The 18,814-nt window shown below is 45.5% G+C and overlaps 1 protein-coding gene across 3 annotated transcripts in view; it reads left to right on the forward strand.

Moving 5' to 3' along the window:
- The window catches only part of SKA3 (spindle and kinetochore associated complex subunit 3), a 1,028,231-nt gene that overhangs the window by 187,538 nt on the left and 821,879 nt on the right, over window positions 1-18,814 (forward strand). For all 3 annotated transcript variants that reach the window (XM_069639377.1, XM_069639379.1, XM_069639378.1), the window contains exon 4: window positions 1,304-1,469. In XM_069639377.1, coding sequence (XP_069495478.1) covers window positions 1,304-1,469 — 166 coding nt within the window. The remainder of the gene's footprint in view (window positions 1-1,303; window positions 1,470-18,814) is intronic.

Genomic DNA, 18,814 nt, shown 5'->3' on the forward strand with positions numbered 1-18,814 from the left:
CAAATGCAGAATTATCACTTTTTCCTCGGGGGTTAGACGCCCAGACCCTGGGAAGCATATCCTGCTTGTACCCGCTCCTGCGCTGGTGGGATTACTTAAAATTCAGGTGGGTTTAATGCCCTGAGCCCTCCTTTGCTCCGCTATCAACCTTCCGTGGCCAAAACATTCCCCCTCAAGCCCTCACTACACGAACACACACACACACTCACCCACCACTCCCCCGCCCCATGAACCTTTCTCCTCTATCATACACACACACACACGCGCACACACACAGACGCACGCACCACAACATTTACCATGAGGCCCGCAATTTCCCTCTTTCTGCCAAGCCATGCATGTCAGCCCCTGCGCACTCTCGTGTGCGTCCAGGGGCGTGACAGGGTACTTTAGAAAGACTGCTGTGAGCAGTGTAAGAATGGATTTTGTAAAGCAATTGGTTTCTTTAAAATGTATTTGATTTTTTTTTTTTATAATATAGATAGTCACCTAACACCGTTCTTTCCTGTTTGTTCTGTGCTATGCAGCCCCTGTGCTACAGTTGTTTAAAATAGTCACACTTCAGTAAGAGAAATCTGTTTCCATATTCATTTACATGTGCAACATTGAGGATCTGATAGTATTCCTTAGACAGCAGTTGCAAGTAATTGGTGTCAAACGCTTCTACAGACATGCTGCAACCCTCTATTTTGTATCAAACGATTGTAAATGAGCTGTCAAAATCTCCACATTGAGTGCCTTTGTCCCGGTTGGAACTTGCAACCTGAAGAAATAGCAAGATTTCTTTCTGTTTTCCCAGTTATGGTAGATTGCCAAAGAATACCATTCATCAAAAACTACGGTGTATGTTCAACGACTGCAGCAATAGAATGTTAAAGTTCTCTGCACTTTCTGAATTTGTATTTGCAACTGCAATGATTGGACATGGTTATATACAAAGTGTGCTAGGCAGCCCATGCAGTTATGTGGAGGGTCCATATGTTTTGTGATATTGATGATTAGACCTAACTTTTTATCTTTTCTTATGATTATACAAGGCGTAATGACTAGTTTTTAAAGAAAAAGGTATACCTATATTACAGTACTGTTAGATGCCTTTTTGCTTATGTTTATTTGAATGTGTGTTCTATTATATATATGTATATACACACAGAACTATGGGCAATATCTTGCTTTCATGAAACTTTCCTTCTCAATCAAATACATTTCTTGTATACTCTGTCAGCAAAACAAGCGCATAATCTTATCCCAGATGTGCGTTCTTTCTTTTCATCTTTGTTGAAATATGCTTCCCCACCAACAGGGCGAGATTCAGGTCACCATTGATGGAGCAATATCTAGAGAGAAAGATCTTGCTGGATTTTTAAGGGCCTGTAAACTTTTGAAGCAAAGAACAAAATCAGACCTTGAACAAATAAAAGATGTTTTTGAGAAGTATGGGTATAAGCCACCATCCCAACAACATTCAGGTAATCCTGTTTCCTTGAACTGATTCATAAACCATCTCTCTCAAAAGTCAACATTTAATTTTATTGACTGTTAGTAATGTCTTTTAAAAAAATATATCTTTAACTGGCAGTGCAGATGATATTTGCTCCCTACTCCCTTTGTTGTGCCTCGCCAAGATTACTAATATTTATATATTGTGTGGTAATGGTGTACTAATGTTTTTGTGCATTTGGTTTAGAGCAGCATTTACGAAATACATAGATAATTACAAAGTATAAAAACACATTCAATTTACTTACCATAGATACCATTCTTTAGACCATTAAAAGGGAATTTCTTACTATAATCTGTACACTCCTTGTGTTTTACGTACAATTCCTCATTTTATAATGATATACATCATTTGATACTGTACAACATTGATAATCGATGCAATTTGGTTGCCGCCTTAGAAAAATTCTAAGCCGCACAATATAACATTTTATGTTTTATGCAATGCTTTAGAAATAATCAATTTGTAATCCCAGGTAGCATTACAATTTATCATCCCATGTTTTAAAGTTCCTGTTTCCTGATCAATCGAACAGTTTACATGCGTGACATCTGTGAGAAACCTGAAGGTGTCTCACCCGCTAGTCCCCTGGGATCTGTCATCCAGGTAGCCAGGACACAGCCATCACTTTTGGATCCAGTTCCTGCGAGTTGATCAGTGCATGAGGATCACCTGGCAGAATGGTCCTTCGGGAGTGGAAGTGGGACACTGCATGGCGAGACGCGCTCTCCCCTTCCCTGTAACACCTTTACCCCATCCTACCAGGTAGAATCCTTAGGAACTGAACCCCTCCCCCCCTTTCCTAACATGAACACTTTCTCACGGACAGCTCACTGTGAGAGAAAACGGGCTAACACACGAGCCGTATACCTGACATGTGCCAATACAATGGTCAGGCAAGGTCAGGCAATCACTGATCATTAGACACCTGACTTCCATCACACTTCCCCACACGGATAAAAGTCCGAGCACAAAAGCACACTCCGAGCAAGGCAAAGCACATGAGTAAGCAACGGTTCCAAGATGGCAGTTTAATACAAAGCGAAAGACTGCAAAACCAAAGGGGTTTGCAAGGAGGGGGAAGTTCCCTTGCCCTTTTCAACAGAAGACAGCTACTTTCATGAACCTTTGAAAATGGGAAACGTAAGACCAGGAATCGAGGCTGAAGAATGCTGCATTGGGAGTCGGAAGTACCCGGAGCTCTCCTGCATCGATAGCCAAGGCGGGTAGAAATGTTTGCAGCTGTGGTACTGCACTTGGTTCCTACAACAAAGCAACACCAGTGAAGTCAGCACAGCTGGTGAGTTGGGGAGACCGTAACCAGACCAGGCTGTGTTGGTCAAGGTTGCAAGCAGCAACATTGTATAATGAAAACTGAAGAGAACCGTGTATGAAGCATGTGTGTCAAGCGACACAAACACAATTAGTCTGCCGATGAGTGATTGAACTTTGAAGCCAAGATACAATACCGTAGACTGAGTGGTCCGGCACCAAGTGGGTGCTCATTCGAAAGTCTGAAAGGTGGCAAATGTGAAGAGTGATAAAGAATTGTGAAATCAAAGTGGTCCTCCAACGGGTTAAGCAAAATCCCTGTGCATATTCCAAAGTCTTCAATAGTTTATGAAATCATATAGGGAGTTGGTCCGAGCCCGGCGGAGGGAGATCAGCTAAACACTTTGGTTAAAGCAAGTTTGTGTGAAGTTACGAACATTGTGTTAGAGGAATCTGAGCCCAGCTGAGAGGTATCTGTGATCTGTGCCTGACTGAGGGGCATTCCGGGTGAAAGAAAGAATACCCTACGAGGAATAAGATGCATAAATAATGTACGAACATTGTGGTGAAAGGATCTGAGCCTGGCTGAGGGGTATCCGAGGTGATTAGCGAATCGTGTAAGAAATTGAATACTTGTGATAATCTGAAAGAGGAAAATAACGTATTGTTTGTTTGACGCATCAGGCTTGCTGAATGAAGAGACTTTGAAAGACAGAGACTTGGGCACGGAAGGCCCTGATGCTAATGATTGAACTGTATCCTTGTGCTAGATAAGCCAGAGACTGTGCTAAGCTTGAGTGTACCGCCTAGTCCCGTGCCGAAAATGTGGGGAAGGGAGGCCTACGGCCTGGACATCCTGACATATCATTTTTGTGAACACTTCTTTCTTTTTCGTAACATTGTTTCCCACACTATTTGTATTTAGAGGTAAGGATTGGCAATAGGTTTATTATTATAGGCCCTTTTATTTTGACATACACTACAAGGACTACATTATTATTTGGTGGTCGTAGCTTGCTCCCATCTGTAGATTTAGGATTAGATAGGTTTTTTTCAAACCCTTTTTTGAAGTTCAATAAACACCCTTGAACTGTGGTCCCTTGTGTCTGTCTTTCTGTTGATACCAAGCCTTCCTAATACATCCCTTGAGTAAGCTTAACCGCAGTACCATCAATTCAAGAGTTGGAATTGGATTTAAATGGCTTCACAGGAATATTGATCTACGCTTTCTTGATGCAAACCTTCTCAAATAGCTATCAACATTACTCTGAACAATGGGAATTTAAGATATTCCACTTTAAACTAGTGCTGATATTATCCTGCGAATCCCTTTCCCTTCATTTACTTTCCTATAGTGTACTATTATTAATGTCAGTGTCTGTGGATATACACTACTCTGATAGTTTGTACACAATAATGCATACATGTAGTCACCACCATTGTGTCTCCAGTCACAATAAAGCATCTTTGGCTTCCTAATTTTCTGATGCAGGTCCAATTTAAACTATGTCACCATTGTATTAATCGAAATTAGGCCAAACTCCAAATGTATAATCTGCAAAGAATTATTAAGGTATGTGTCTTGTGGTCAGCCTTGTATATGTCGTTACTGGTAATCCTTGGCTGGTGTTCAAGTCGCTGTTTGGCTTGCTGACACCTGTAGAGATCCCACAAGTGCCCCACTGGTTAGCGCATTGGGGCTAGGGTAGGATTCACTGCTTGCATCACTTTCAGCTGCCAGACACTGTTTACTTGGTACATTGGTACAGGACAGCGTAAACACTGAGGTAGGTGGCAGCATTTCTGGTTGTGCAGCCTGTGACTCAAGGCCGTGATGATTAACTCCAATCCAGTGTTCAAGATGAACAGTCGATAAGGTGCGCTTCCAGTTGGAGGGTCAGCTGGCCCTGTACTTCAGGACAGTGGAATGAATGGGCAGAGAGTCAAGGAAGGGGAGGAAGAGAGACTGGGAGAAATCTGGACACTAGACTGATTGGGAGGACCAGCGAAGATGGTAGAGCAGCAGAAGCAGGAAAGGAAGCAGCAAAGCGAGGCAACAGTAAGCAAAGTAGGGAAAAGTGCATCAGAAAGTTTGATGATAAAGGTATGTTAGGTGGTCATGGCGCTACTTCTGGGATGCAAAGCAATATTTGCACCTGTAACACTGGTATGAGTAAGGTAGTCTCAATAGACAAATGTATTATTACTTAATCACTAACCATTTATAGCCCATATAATACCTAATCTCTAAGCCATGTCAAAAAGAACATTTTTTTCAATTTTGAGAAATTTGAATAGTGGAATGTAAGAAAATTATCCATATCTTTTGGAATGCTTTCATCTTTTTGAGAATGGCCTTAGATTTTCTTATAAGCCTATTCTGTAAAGCTACTTTTGACCTTTTAGTGTAATGGGAAAAGCCAATATAAACCATCTGCTCGATCTATTCTAGGTACTCCACCATCATTCACCAAACAAAAAATGACATTAGCTTCTTATTTGTCAATTTGATTTTAGTTCTTATAATCTTTAATTTTTCATTAGCTTACTATTACACGATATCTAAATTCTTCTGCAATCCTCGATGTATATAATCAAAGATCACAATATTGTCAGCATAGGTTAGAACATTTTTTAAGATGACCCCGTTTGGGAGGGCACTTAACGGCTCCTAATATTTATCATGTATCCGACATGTAGAGATTAAATAAGCAGGGGGGGTGAGGACACCCCCCAGTTTAGAAACCTTTAAGTGTGGGAATGCCTTTATGAAAGTTCTGATTGCATTTAATTTTACTTGGATGACATTATCATTATGCAACACAATAATAATTATCTTTTGATATGTGCATCTTTCCAATTTTTGCCACAATAAGCCCCTATCAACCAGACCAAAAGTTGCAGTAAGGTGAACAAGCAGCATAAATCGTCCCGCCCCCCCCCCAAACCTATTTTTTGGACTTAGCTATTTTACAAACTAAAGATCAGAGCATTTATCGAGGATCCAATTTATTTATGGAAGCTTGTCTGAAATTAAGTCATACAACTTATACAACTTGAGTTATGAGCCCAGTTTGTCCGACCTTCCAATATTAAAAGTGTGAAAACCTTGCTTCTGACACTGAGTAAGGTAATCCACCTATAGTTGCTTGGACTGTCTCTCAGGCCGTTCTTATAAATGGGACCACTACACTGGATTTAAACCAAGTTTTTGCCATTTCTGAAGTCTCGATCACAAACGCATCCAATTTTACTGTTTGTTTTATGTTTTGTTTTTGTCTTTGTGCGCACTGAGGCCCATGGGCGTGTTGCGCAATATACGAAAATAATAATAGCAATAATTGGTGTAAAATGCCAGAATCTGGATTTCCTTTGAGGGTGAAGTTTGCAAGGCCATCTGGGCCTGGCGCCCTGGAAATGTTCCCGATTCATTAATTTCTTGGAGAAATGGACCGAATTAGGAAGGTTATTCCAATTCTATGCAGATACCAAGCTAGTGATAGAAGCATAAAGCTTACCAAAATGGTTTACCCACTCATTCTCAGTAATGGGATTCAATTGTATGTAATCCTGGGGGAGTTCCTGTTTTTTTTTATTTTTTTTAAACTTTTTTTTTATTAAGGCACTTGGTTCAGAGCATTACATAAATCACTTGCAAAACTCAAACATACAAACTGGTAGTGCACACACAGGTGGAAGTCTCCACGGGCATTGCTCTTAAGGAAACGACATGAAATAATTAAAGCAGTAGCATACATAAACAAGGGGAGGAACCACAGTGAAAAATGCAATAATAACATAACGGGAGGATTCTTAAGGTCACAATCAGTATGCTAACGGGTCATCTCCTGCACGTATCAGATAAGCCTTAAAGGGCAGCCATTTGTCTTTCGGGCGGTTGCCTACTGATTGCATGCGGACCCATTGTTCTTCGGCGCCATTGGCCAGTTGATGGTAGTGGGCTTTGACCAGTGCAGCAACAGACATCGCATAGCAAGCAATAAACATAAATTCACTAGTTTTCGACCCCCCTCAAAAATATGAAATGGGCATTGCATGGGGGTAGCATCCAACTTGACATCTGTCATATCAGTGAGGATAGTTCAAACATCCCTCCAGTAATCATCTAGATTAGGGCAACGCCACGCCATGTGTTAGTATTCAGCTCCCCCTCGCCCCCACCTAGGGCAACAACCCGCAGTCTCCTGGGAAAAGAGCTTCGGCCTCGCTGGCGTACAATGGTATCTGTGTAGTATTTTGAATTGTATCAAGTGAAATTGCCAGTTAAAGGAGACCTCCCAGATTTGCGCATACATTTATCCCCAAGTGTCTTCAGTAATCTGAAGATTCATGTCTATTGCCCATTTAGTTCGCAACTTTGCCAGGGGCATCAGCATTCGGTCTTGTATTAACATGTACAGAGAAGAGACCGTACCCCGGGAACCAGGGGTCCCCATAATATACCCAAGCAAGGAGTCATTCTCAGGTTCCACTGGGAAACCCTCCCATCTGCACCTAAAGCCATTGCGAACACCAATATAGTGCAGCCAGATTTATATTGCGTGAGTCTCGGAATGTCGACCGCAGCGATAAAGTTCCCACTCAAAAACGTGTTCCATAGCATGCTATATCCGTTTTGAGTCCCACCCCGCCCAGTAACTGCATCTACCCTGGGAAATGCTGGGTCACAGGTTCAAAGCGGACAGTTGCCGTGGCAGGGATGCACGATTACCAACTGCGTCCATATTTTGCAGCAGGCCAGCGAAGTGACGCTTGCAGGATCAAAGGGGCAAGGATCTATCAACACTGGAGGCACCACTAAATATCCAATACCCCAAAGCCCCCCAAACCCATGCGCCTCTCGAGCCTGGCATGCAGCGTGATTGCATACACCCGGCTTGTCCGGGCGTTCCAGGTTTGTCAGTGGTATCCAAAAAGCTTCTTACTGAGTTTGCGCTGCCAACCAATATACCTGAAAATCAGGTGCAGCAAATCCCCCTTGCGCATAGGGCATTGCCAAGGCATCCTATTTGAGGTGCACCGCGCCTGGGTGCCACACAAAGGCATTGACAGCAGCTGCCAGTTCTCTGAAAAATGCCACGCCACTCAATAGAGGTATATTTTGGAAAAAATAGAGGATCTTTGGGAGAATCGACATTTTGAGCAAAGAAATTTGACCTGCGATGGTCAGTGGCAGACATGCCCAAGTCGTAAGTCTAAGCGAAAGGTGCGCCAGTGATTTGGCATAGTTACAGTCAGAGTATTGTGATGTCTAGCTAATGTGACCGCAAATAGCGCACTGCAGTCTTTGCCCGTGTGAAACCAAGTAGATCTCGGGGCTCAGCCGTGGCATCAGTGAGGGAAAAGCTCGGATTTACGACAGCTCACTTGAAGTCCAGAAAGTTCCCCAAAGGCAACAACATCACACATTATGGGGTGCAAATGGGTTTCGGGATACATCACATATACTATAGCATTGTCTGCATGTAAAGATATCATTTCAGGCTCTCCAGCTATCTGGATGCCCCTGTGCCGGATAAGGTCTGTTAAGGGTTCAATGGCTATAGCAAAAGGGCAGTGACAGGGGGCAGCCCTGACGAGTTCCCCAGGCTATATGAATTGGGTCAGACAGCGTCCCATTAGTGCTAACCTTAGCAAATAGCGAGTTGTAGAGCAATCACACATACAAGGAAAAAAACGGGCTAAAACCACATTTCTCCAATAGAACATACATAAAGCGCCATGAAACTTTATCAAAGACTTTTGGTATATCTAGCGTGGCTGCCACAATCTGAGCAGTCGGGTCTATTTGAGCCAGGATGTTAGAGTTGGCGCAGGTTAAGTGCCGTAGAGCACCGAGGTATAAAACCTGATTGATCAGGATATGATATGGGGCATTTAAGCATGTTACCGAACATTTTAACATCCAAATTTATCAGAGAAAGGGGTCAGTAAGAGCTGCAAAGGTCAGCCGGCTTGTCCGGGTGTTCCAGGTTTGTCAGTGGTATCTAAAAATCAGTACCTAGAACCTTTAACATTTGTTGGCTTTCTGTTATGTGCTAAATTTTCGTACACCATTTTAGGCAATTGTTCTTACTCCGACATATTCTTTTTCCTTTCTTTCTATCTTGCCGAGCCAATCTTTGGGTACGAATGCATACCTCTCAATTTCCCTCTCACACTTTGATTTTTATCCTTCATTAGCGTTTCCATTTTGCTAGATTTCCTTTTACCTACGGTGGGATTGAAATTAAATGGACTAGTATTCAAATGTAATTGACATGTTTTTTTTTTTTAAACAATTTTTATTAATTTTACAACACAACCAAAAACACAAACCAAACAAGCAGTGCACTATACAATAGTTACATTAGCATCAGTTAGTCCTTAAGCACCGCCCCCCTAATCCCACCCCGCGTTACAAGCCTGTTTGTCTTTCACACTCAGTATCTGTTACTCGTGGCAGGGCATCGCCTTCCTCAGATTCCGCCGAGTCCAATACTGTTCCGAACAATCCAGCTATAAGTGATTTCCACGCCATCAGGTTACCCACTTCTTCCTCCCCACTCATGCTACTTGCCTCCTGCCATACCACCGTTTCAGCCTCTGCCCATTTCTGCAATTCCCTCCACCATACCTCCACCCTTGGCCTGTGACACTTTTTCCATCTCATAGCAATCCTCCGTTTTGCAAGCACATATGCCAGGTCTTTCAGTTTCCCAACATGTTTAAGCTTCCGTGGCCTGGGAAACCCCCCCCAGCAGGCAGGCCCAGGCCGTGTCTACGATGAGCGTGACCCCCTTCTCTGCCAGTTTTTGTGCCACTTCTCTCCAGAAACGCTCAATTACTGGGCATGACCAAAACATGTCATATCTGCATTTTCCTCATCACACTTAGGGCACGCCTGCCGCCCAGCTTTCCTAAACTTAGATATCCTCAAAGGGGTCATGTACGCTCTATGCGTTACATACAGCTGTTTTTGCTTCCATCTATCATTCCTAGATACCTTCTTGTGGTATCCCAGGGCACGCTCCCATACCTGATCCTCCATCTGAGCCCCCACCTCCGCTTCCCAATCCAATCTCAAATGCATCAATTCTTTACCAACCTTAGTCATCGCCATCTCATACAGTCTAGAGATCTCGTGCCCCCCTTCCGTTATGTCATATATTGTCCGTATAATGGCGTCTGGTTCCTCCGCCAATACTGTCTCAGGCCACTTCTTCCGAATTTTCTGCACCAGCCTATGATATGTAACGTATTGGCCCCCATGCAATCCTGCCTCTCCCCCCAGTTCCTCAAAATCCCTGATGGTCCCTTCTTGCCAGATGTCCCCGACTGTTCCCAGCCCAACCGACTCCCAGTAGGTTCTGATTATCATCCTAAATTGTCTGTCTCCATCTGCCAAAGCAACCAGCGGTACCTGCGGGGACCACAGGTGCGGGTCTCCCATCATCCGGCATGCTCGACGCCACATTTTCCACCCCAGCAACATCATCCCCGGCCGCTCTTTCATTTCTGACTCTGGCAGCCAGATAATTTCCTTCAGGTAAAACGGGGTACAGTCTCGCCCAAACAACCTAAATTCAGGGGTCTCTTCATCAGAAAGCCATTTGGCAACATATTGTAATTGACCCGCTACATAATGAGCCTCAAAATTAGGTATCTTGATACCCCCTTTCTCGTGGAAATTTTGCAACTTCCATAGCGCCACTGTATTCCGGGTACCATGCCACAGGAAGCTTCTACACATACCATTCAGTTGAACAAAAAACCTCTTGGGAATCGTATGTGGAATGTTACTAAAGTAATGCAAGAGCCGAGTCAGAACTACCATCTTAAGCATCGCCCCTCGTCCCATCATAGATAAGGGCAACTTCTCCCAAAACCCCACACACTTGTGGATTTTACCAATGACTACCTCAGTGTTGTGTTTATGTTCCTCTTCCAATGTGTGATACACATCTATTCCAAGGTAGCGAAAGGAACCGACAGTCCATGGCACTGGCACCACTGGTAATCTTTCTACAGGGATTCCCTTATAACTACCCAGCGGGAATATGCTGGATTTTTGAGGGTTCACAGCTATACCGGACAGCCTCGCATACCTTTCCATTACCTCCAAAATATACTGAAGATTTTCATCCGGGTATTTTAAATATAACAACAAATCGTCTGCATATAAGGATATCAGGTGCCTCTCCCCTCCTACTTCAATACCTATCGTGCTGTATTGTTGTCTGAGTTATACAGCCAGGGGCTCCAGAGCCAGAATGTACAACATCGGGGACCAGGGACACCTCTGTCTAGTGCCCCTACTAAGTTGCCACCTCTCAGATATCACCGCCCCTGTTCGAACCCTCGCTAGCGGCTCACTATACAGCATCGTCGCCCCCCTGAGGTACCCTGACCCAACCCCATACTCTTCCAGGGCCGCCAGCAGCCACGGCCACCTAACCGAGTCGAAGGCCTTTACTGCGTCTAGAGACACAACTGCCATTTCACCTTCATTGTCACCCCCCATTCAACTATCCTATGGAGTTGCCTGTGATTGTGGGTTATATTCCTGTTCGGGACATAGCCTGTCTGGTCTGGATGTATTAATTTGCTAATCACTTTCCGCAATCTGTTTGCCAGGACTGTCGTTGGTATCTTGCTGTCCTGGTTCAGCATCGACAGCGGTCTGTATGAGCCACAGCTATGCCCTGGTTTATTAGGTTTTGGGAGCGGTATTATGATCGCTTCCCTAAGAGACTGCGGCAACCGTCCCATTTCAAACGCCTCGTTTAGCATGTCTAGCATTGGGGGAGTACTTCCTCCCTATATGCCTTGTAAAATTCACTAGGGAACCCATCCGCTCCTGGGGTCTTACAAGTAGGCAGCTGCCTAACCACCTCCTTCAACTCCTCTAAAGTAATTGGTTCATCCAGTTCTTTTCTTTCCTCTGCACTGATTTTGGGTAATCCTATATCTTCCAGAGTTTCAAGTATCTCCTCCTGGCTGCCCTCCCCTTTATCCTCGTACAATAGCCTGTAGTAATCCGCAAATTTCCTATTGACTTCCTCTTGGGTGTCCCCTATCTCACCATCTTCACTGGTTACTGTCCTAATCAGGGGCCTAGGGGTTTCACGCTTGTACAGCCACGCTAAGAGGCGGCCAGTTGTATCCCCACCCGCATTCTGTCTCTCAACATATTTTCTATAATTAAGGTTACAGAGCCTTTCCCAGTGTTCCGCACACTGCTGCTGTAGGTTAAGTACCCGTTCCGTGTCTATACTTCCCTTTTTTAATTCAGTTTCTAGTACCTCTTCCGCTTTTTGTAGGTCTGCCAGAACCCCGCCCTGCAGGCCTTTCGATTTAGCTATGGCCATACCCCGCATCACCACTTTAAAGGCTTCCCATAGCGTGCCCGCCGAGTCAACACTGCCAGTGTTCACCTCAAAATAGTTGATAATCTCGTCTCTGATATCCTCTTTAAAAACTGGATATTTAAGCGCCTCTGCGCGGAGGCGCCACGTCGGAATCCGTGCCCTAGGGCGGCAGTACTGCCACCCCAGGACCAGGGGCGACTGATCCGACAGAGATTACTCAAGTAGAATATAAAGCGAGGGTCCTATCATTAAATCCGACGTGACAAACACATAGTCTAGTCTAGTGTGCAATTGCTGAGGGGCTGAGTAATGCGAATATTGCCTTTCATTAGGGTGCTTCGTTCTCCACACGTCTACTAACCCAAAATCGTCCAGCAAGGTCTGCAATGTTCTAGCTGCTGGGGCAGGCCTGTCTATTTTGTTATCAGACCTGTCTACTTTGGGGTTTAGCACACAGTTGAAATCCCCGCCCCAGATAACCGTCCCACCCACACACATACTTAGGTTGGTGCACAGGGTCCTAAAGTATGCCGCCGTATTATGATTGGGGGCGTACGTGTTTGCAATGCACACCTCTCTATTTTCGACCAACCCTCTCACTATGACCATCCTCCCCTCAGTGTCCTTTACTTCCTGGATGAGCTGGAACGGGACGTGCAGTGCCACCCAAACCAATTCTCCCCTGGCATAAGCAGAGTAAGAGGAACCCACCACAGTGCCTTTCCACTTCTTCCCAACCAGCTCCATCTTTTCCCGTGTCAGATGCGTCTCCTGTAACAGTGCAATATCTATTTTTTGTCTTTTCAAATACAGCATGACCTTGTTCCTCTTTAAATAACTGTTAAGTCCCCTAACATTCCACGTCACTATCTTAAAATCTCCCATTGTTCGTTAATATTAATCTCCCTGCCTCCAAAACTATATACACACCCAACTCCCCTCCTCCCTCCGCTCCCTCCCCTCCCGCCTCCCACCCCTTCCCAACTCCCAACAACACCCCACTCAACTTTTGCCCAGCTCCATTGCTGGATCTCAGGCTCCCCCACATCTAGCCCTGACTAACACACACCTACGTCCAGGGCCCAGTGGGGCAAAGCCGCCCTAGTGGCCACTTAACTAACAATGTTTGGGGGAGGATTGCTCCAGTTCCTTACTCCTGTTTCTACAAATGTTACGCTTTGTGTTAATGCTTAGACAACCATAAATACATTTACACTATATTCTAGTCCATAACGAGCCAAGGCCCGCATATTAATCAATGTTCAATCAGTCTCATTACCCAGTGTAAGCGGGATCGCCCACCCACTTACCCCCCTGTGCAAATGGCTCAAGTCCTTCAAGAATCACCACCTCGCCGGTCACGGTCCGCCTCTTTCTCAGGGCAACCCTGCAAATCCAACCATGTCGTCGCATCTTCCTGAGTTTCAAAGAAGAGAGCCTTGTTCTTATGCAACACTTTAAGTTTCGCCGGGTACAAGAGCATGTATTTAATGCCTGCATTGCGGAGCCTCCTTTTGACAGCCACATAGTTGTATCTCTGCCTCTGTACTAGCATCGTATAATCTGGGTATGCAGTGACGGTAGCAGATGCTCTCCCGATTGTTCCGCCTTTACGAAAAAATTCTAGGATCTTCTCCCTGTCCATATAATTCAAAATCCTAGCAATGATCGGTCTCGGTGGAGCCCCAGGTCGTGGTTTCCTCATCAATGCACAATGCGCCCGTCCCACCGTAAACCCCTCTGATAGTTTGTCTGCTCCAATCTCTTGAATGATCATGTTCTCAACGTAGTTCGTAGGGTCCTGGCCTTCTTCTCCCTCTGGCAGGCCAACCACGCGTATGTTGTTTCTTCTCGCCCTCCCTTCCGCTTCTTCCACTCTATTTTCAAGGTTGGCAACTTGTTGTTTCAGCACGTGGACCTCTTTGGCATTGCCAGTGCTAACCTCCGTGTTAGTCTTTACTGCACTTTCCAAGCCACTGGTTCTGTCAGCGAGCGCTCTTACATCTTGCCTTAACAGAGTGAGTTCAGTCCCCACAGCATCAATCTTAGCTTCCAGGGCTACCCATAGGTCTGCCATTGCCAGGCCCCATTTTGTGCTCAGCTCCGTTATAGCCTCAAGGATCTGTTGTTTGTCTCCGTCTGGGGCTTCCTCTGTGCAAGCCACATCCTTGCTCTGCGCTACCATAGTATGGGTATTTTGCGTCTTTGTGAAGACTTCCATTGTAGATTGTTTGATCTTAGATTTAGCAGTTTTCACCGACATGTTGTCGCCGTCTGTACGTGGGTAGTACCAGGTCAGTGTTGTTGTAAGCTTCACAGGTTTTGCCCGATGTTAGGGTCCATATCCACTGATGTTGTCTGCATGCGCATCATGCAACCGCCATTCAAATGGGTTGCGGCCTCCCACGTATTCCCTTACAGTGACCAAGCCTCCATGGTCGAGTTACCTGGGCCCATGTGCCATGTGAGTTGGGTATCTTCCGTGAATGATGTCGCTTGCATTTGGCTATCAGCACCCAGCTTAATTTGGTGCTCCACTGTGATTTTATTAGTGGTGCGCCCACATGCACTGCACCGACCTCTTATATCGCACAGGTCTTTCCGTAAAAGGTTATTCCGCATACGTGTCCCGCCTTAGCAGCAACTTCTGAAACTAATATTACGCTTTTGATGGTCACCACCTTTGGTGATACGCAAATGCAGGCTTATTTGCGCGTATTCGGCAGCACTTTGTCACAGTTATCTCATGAACTATGCAGCAGGGCCCAACCTCCGCAGTCTGCAGTGCCTCCTTCGCCACTCGGCACTGCCGTGCTATTCTGTATCCATGTAGCACTATTCCAACCCGCGGGCGGCCCTTTTCTTCTGTGCTGCCAACTGTCCTTCGTTTGCGAGCGCGGCCCCTCTTCACGAAGACCGGCGCCGAGTTCGTTCCTTACCGGCAGCCGCTCCGGCTATGGGCAGCAGGACATCCCTGGCAGATGCACACCCGTGCACCGCTCCTGCAATGCGGGGTCCAGGACCCGTCAGTCGTCTTCCCTCCGCGAACGCTGCGGTGCTTTCCAATTTCACACATGTCACGGGATCCGGCCGCACCGTGTGTGCCTCCTAGCCGCCCCGGGGTTGCATGTTGCAGCAAAAGCCATATAACTTCACCAGAACATAAAATGTCCATGAGGCACACGGACCGAAATTAAATAAAATGAAGCACTCCGTCTCCGGGCGCAGGCAGCCACCTGCAAACGCTCGATACAATGAAACAAGTCTGTTTCGTTTCACCTCAGCATTTCCTTTTGTGCGCCGCCATTTTGGCGACAAAGTATCTTCCGGCAGCAATCGAAAAGTTCATTTTTCTCTTGATCCGCAAGCCCGGCTCCCTTCTCCTTTAGAATTCCTGTAGCCCATGCATTCCAAAGCACATTCCTATAAATTCAAAGCATGTGCGCCGGTTTCAGAAGCGTAAATTGATAAAATGTCGTCGGATCATCAGGAGCTCATCCCGGAGCACGTCCTATTCCATGGCTAGTTAGCCACGCCCCCCCAATTTACATGTTTTGCTGCTATCACTAAAGCATCTCTGGTGGAACGTTTCCTACTTTTTTCCATAGACAAATGTTTTGTTTATAAAATATTTCATTTACGACTATATTTCTTGATGAAGACTTGATGAAGACTGAGATCAAGGAATGAATGACCACCAACCTTATTCCAGAGGCTTCAAGCCACATACTTTCTCCAGCCAGGCTGAGGATTGCAGTGGCACCTGAGATTACACAATGGAGAATTGGTAAAAATATTAATTCCCTTCTTGTTGGTCAAATCCCATCAATGGTTATCTCCAGATAACAGTTCTGTGTGATTTCTTTGAATTGTTTTAATCGAAGTAGAAATACCACAAATTTTTATTTTATTGGAAGATTTTACCGCAGATATATGTGGGGGGGAGATCACCTGCAGCCCCCATATAAGCTTCCTAAATTAATTATTCACCTAAACCCGCCCCCTGATCCTTGACATCTATTTGTGGCAAAATCTGTTGTAAATAATTTTGCTGATTTCTAACTCGATGAAATCTGGTGCTGCAAAATCCCCCCCGTTATCTCCAGACCAGTGTCTTCTGAAAGGTGTACATTGCCACACACTTTTTCGCAAGAATTCCACTGCGACCATTTAGTTTAGGTCTGTTGCTTGAAACTGTAGAATGACAGCTTCTGAGATCCTCAAGACAGGGCTCCATCACGTCTGCTTTATGGAGCTGATTTCTTTCGTGCAGAAGTAAATTCTTTCCCAGCTTCAGAGCAAGTTTTGTGCGGGTAGTATCACACAATAAGATATCTGTGCTCTTCCTGAAAAAGGAGGGGCGTACGAAGTCATTTCTCTCTGCAATGCACTGATTGAGATTTGGTATTGGGCACTACCCCTTCAGCCAATGCGACTGGCATTGTTTTGGGGAGAAATAGTCATATTTTAGCAGGTACTCTGATCCGCCCACATTGTCAAAGGAGGTTCTTCAAACTCTGGGGTTTTCCAGAAAAGAATATTTTTGCCACACACAAGAACGTTTAGTATTGCCAGTACGTGTTCCGCATGGGGGGGGGGGGGTGTGTGTGTGTGTGTGTGTGTGTGTGTGTGTGTGTGTGTGTGTGTGTGTGTGTGTGTGTGTGTGTGTGTGTGTGTGTGTAAATATATATCCCCCTGCTTGTATCTTCATTCAGATGCGATTCGAACAGAATTGAAATTGCATCAAATAGAACATGTGTTTTTGTTTTTACTTTTGTTATATTTGTAGATGTATGATTGTTCCATGTAAGTCACACAGTGTGAAGTATTTAAATCCATTATCAATTATTGGTTTCTTTTTTTCAAATCACCATTTTTCAATTGTGACGAATCCTGGGAACTCGTCCCCTCTCCCCTAGGGGGATCCACCCCCTTTGGGATTCGAGAGGTGAGCTGGCTAAGCTTAACACCACCTAGGCGGACCAGGCACACACTGGGGGTGCTCCCCCTTGCTTTCATAGAGGATAGGAGATCCCTAGAAAGGGATATAGGTTATCATCTCTATTCCCAAGACCCCAATGTCTTAGTTAGCTACATGGATTTTTGACCTATATGAAGGCTCGAAACATCCTATAAGAATGGCTGGCGTGGCTTCTGACCTGCTGTATATGCAATGCTGGCTTGGAACGAGATTTTGAAACAAGAGGAAGGGGAAGCTGGCGTGGAACCCGCCTCCTGGGTGGAGTGTGAGGAAACTGAGAGCTCTATCTCCTATCCTATCCCTCTCACTAAGTCTGGTAGGCAGAAGTTCAAAAGTGACATCCTGGTCTCTAACCCAGGCCTCCCTATCGCTGATACCTGCACCAGTGCTTCCTCCAGACAGACCCTTTGTTGTTCCCTCTCCAGGCCTATGGTGCCCCCATATGATCTCTGTTCTTTCCCTTTTTTCCTCCTCTCAAATTAATGGTGACACTCGTGGGAGGTCCTCCTGGCCCCTTTCCACTCCTCTGAGACCAACATTAATGTCTATCTGAATGGCACCGTCTTGGTCCAAGGTCTTCAGATCAATCTCCTCCTTCTCGATAGACGTTTCCCGCAATCAACTTCCTTCTCCTGCTACTTCTTCCTACAGCTCTCTGGCTCCTCCACCACCTCTCAGGCACCACCCTCATCTTCTCTGGATGCTCTGCATCCTCCTTTCTCTGCTACCTCTCTGGCAATCCTCCTCATCATCTCTGACTACTCTGCCATCTCCCTCTTCTTCCTCTGCCCACTCTCGGGCCCCTCTACCACCTCTGCCAGGTGTATCTCATGCCTGTTCCGCTCCACGGAAGTCTTTCAAATGTGGAAATCTGCTCCACGTTGCTACTCTTAACTCTCGCTCTGCTGTCAAACGCTCCTCCAACATCTGCCGCCTCCTCAAAGAACTTGATCTGGATGTCCTTGGTCTTACCGAGACATGGTTCATGGCCAGCTCTGTGACGTGTTTGGACATTCTTGTTACGCTCACCTAGCTCCCACAGGGGCGTCGATCAGACCCGGACAGCTGCGGCCTCCTCCAACGTGAAGTGTAGTGCAGAGATGACAGACTGGGCTGGACCGCCTAATCTCGTCTGCTTGACCCGTAGAAGTATTCTCCTTATGTTTTTAAATTATGAGCTCTCCTTCCTGCGTGGAATGCAGGGGCGCGTAGATACCAGTTACTTCACTGGTTCAAAGGCGTTGGAAGAGTTCCGGATGAATATTGACTACGAGGTTCCAGGCGAGAACCCGTGAGTATAAAGTTCAAAGAGTTCAATATGTCCGATGTTCACTCTTGTACATTCCCTTCTTGTGTTGCAGCTGGGTCCAAAAGAAGATTGTCTTGTGGCAGCTAATGGCGTTCAGGTAAGAGTCTGTATCACCCAACACTGTCCGGTAAAAGATGCGTGTATTTAACTTGTTGTTTTCTCTCTCCTTACAGGTGCGGCCTAAGAAGTTGTGGTTTGTTAAAGAATAATGCCTCCGGTGGGAAATCAGGTAAGTCTATGGTGGTAAAAAGAGATTGTATTTGTTGGCTCTCTAGGCTCACCTTATGTTTCTTTTTTCCCCTAGATGCTGGAGTTCGGCAAAGAAAATGATGGAGGCAGCGCCGGATCGAATAATGCTGCGAGGGCTGGTGAGTATGGCG

This window comes from Ambystoma mexicanum, chromosome 7q (assembly GCF_040938575.1).
Source record: "Ambystoma mexicanum isolate Mex_15411 chromosome 7q, UKY_AmexF1_1, whole genome shotgun sequence".
Classification (NCBI taxonomy): Eukaryota; Metazoa; Chordata; class Amphibia; order Caudata; family Ambystomatidae; genus Ambystoma; species Ambystoma mexicanum.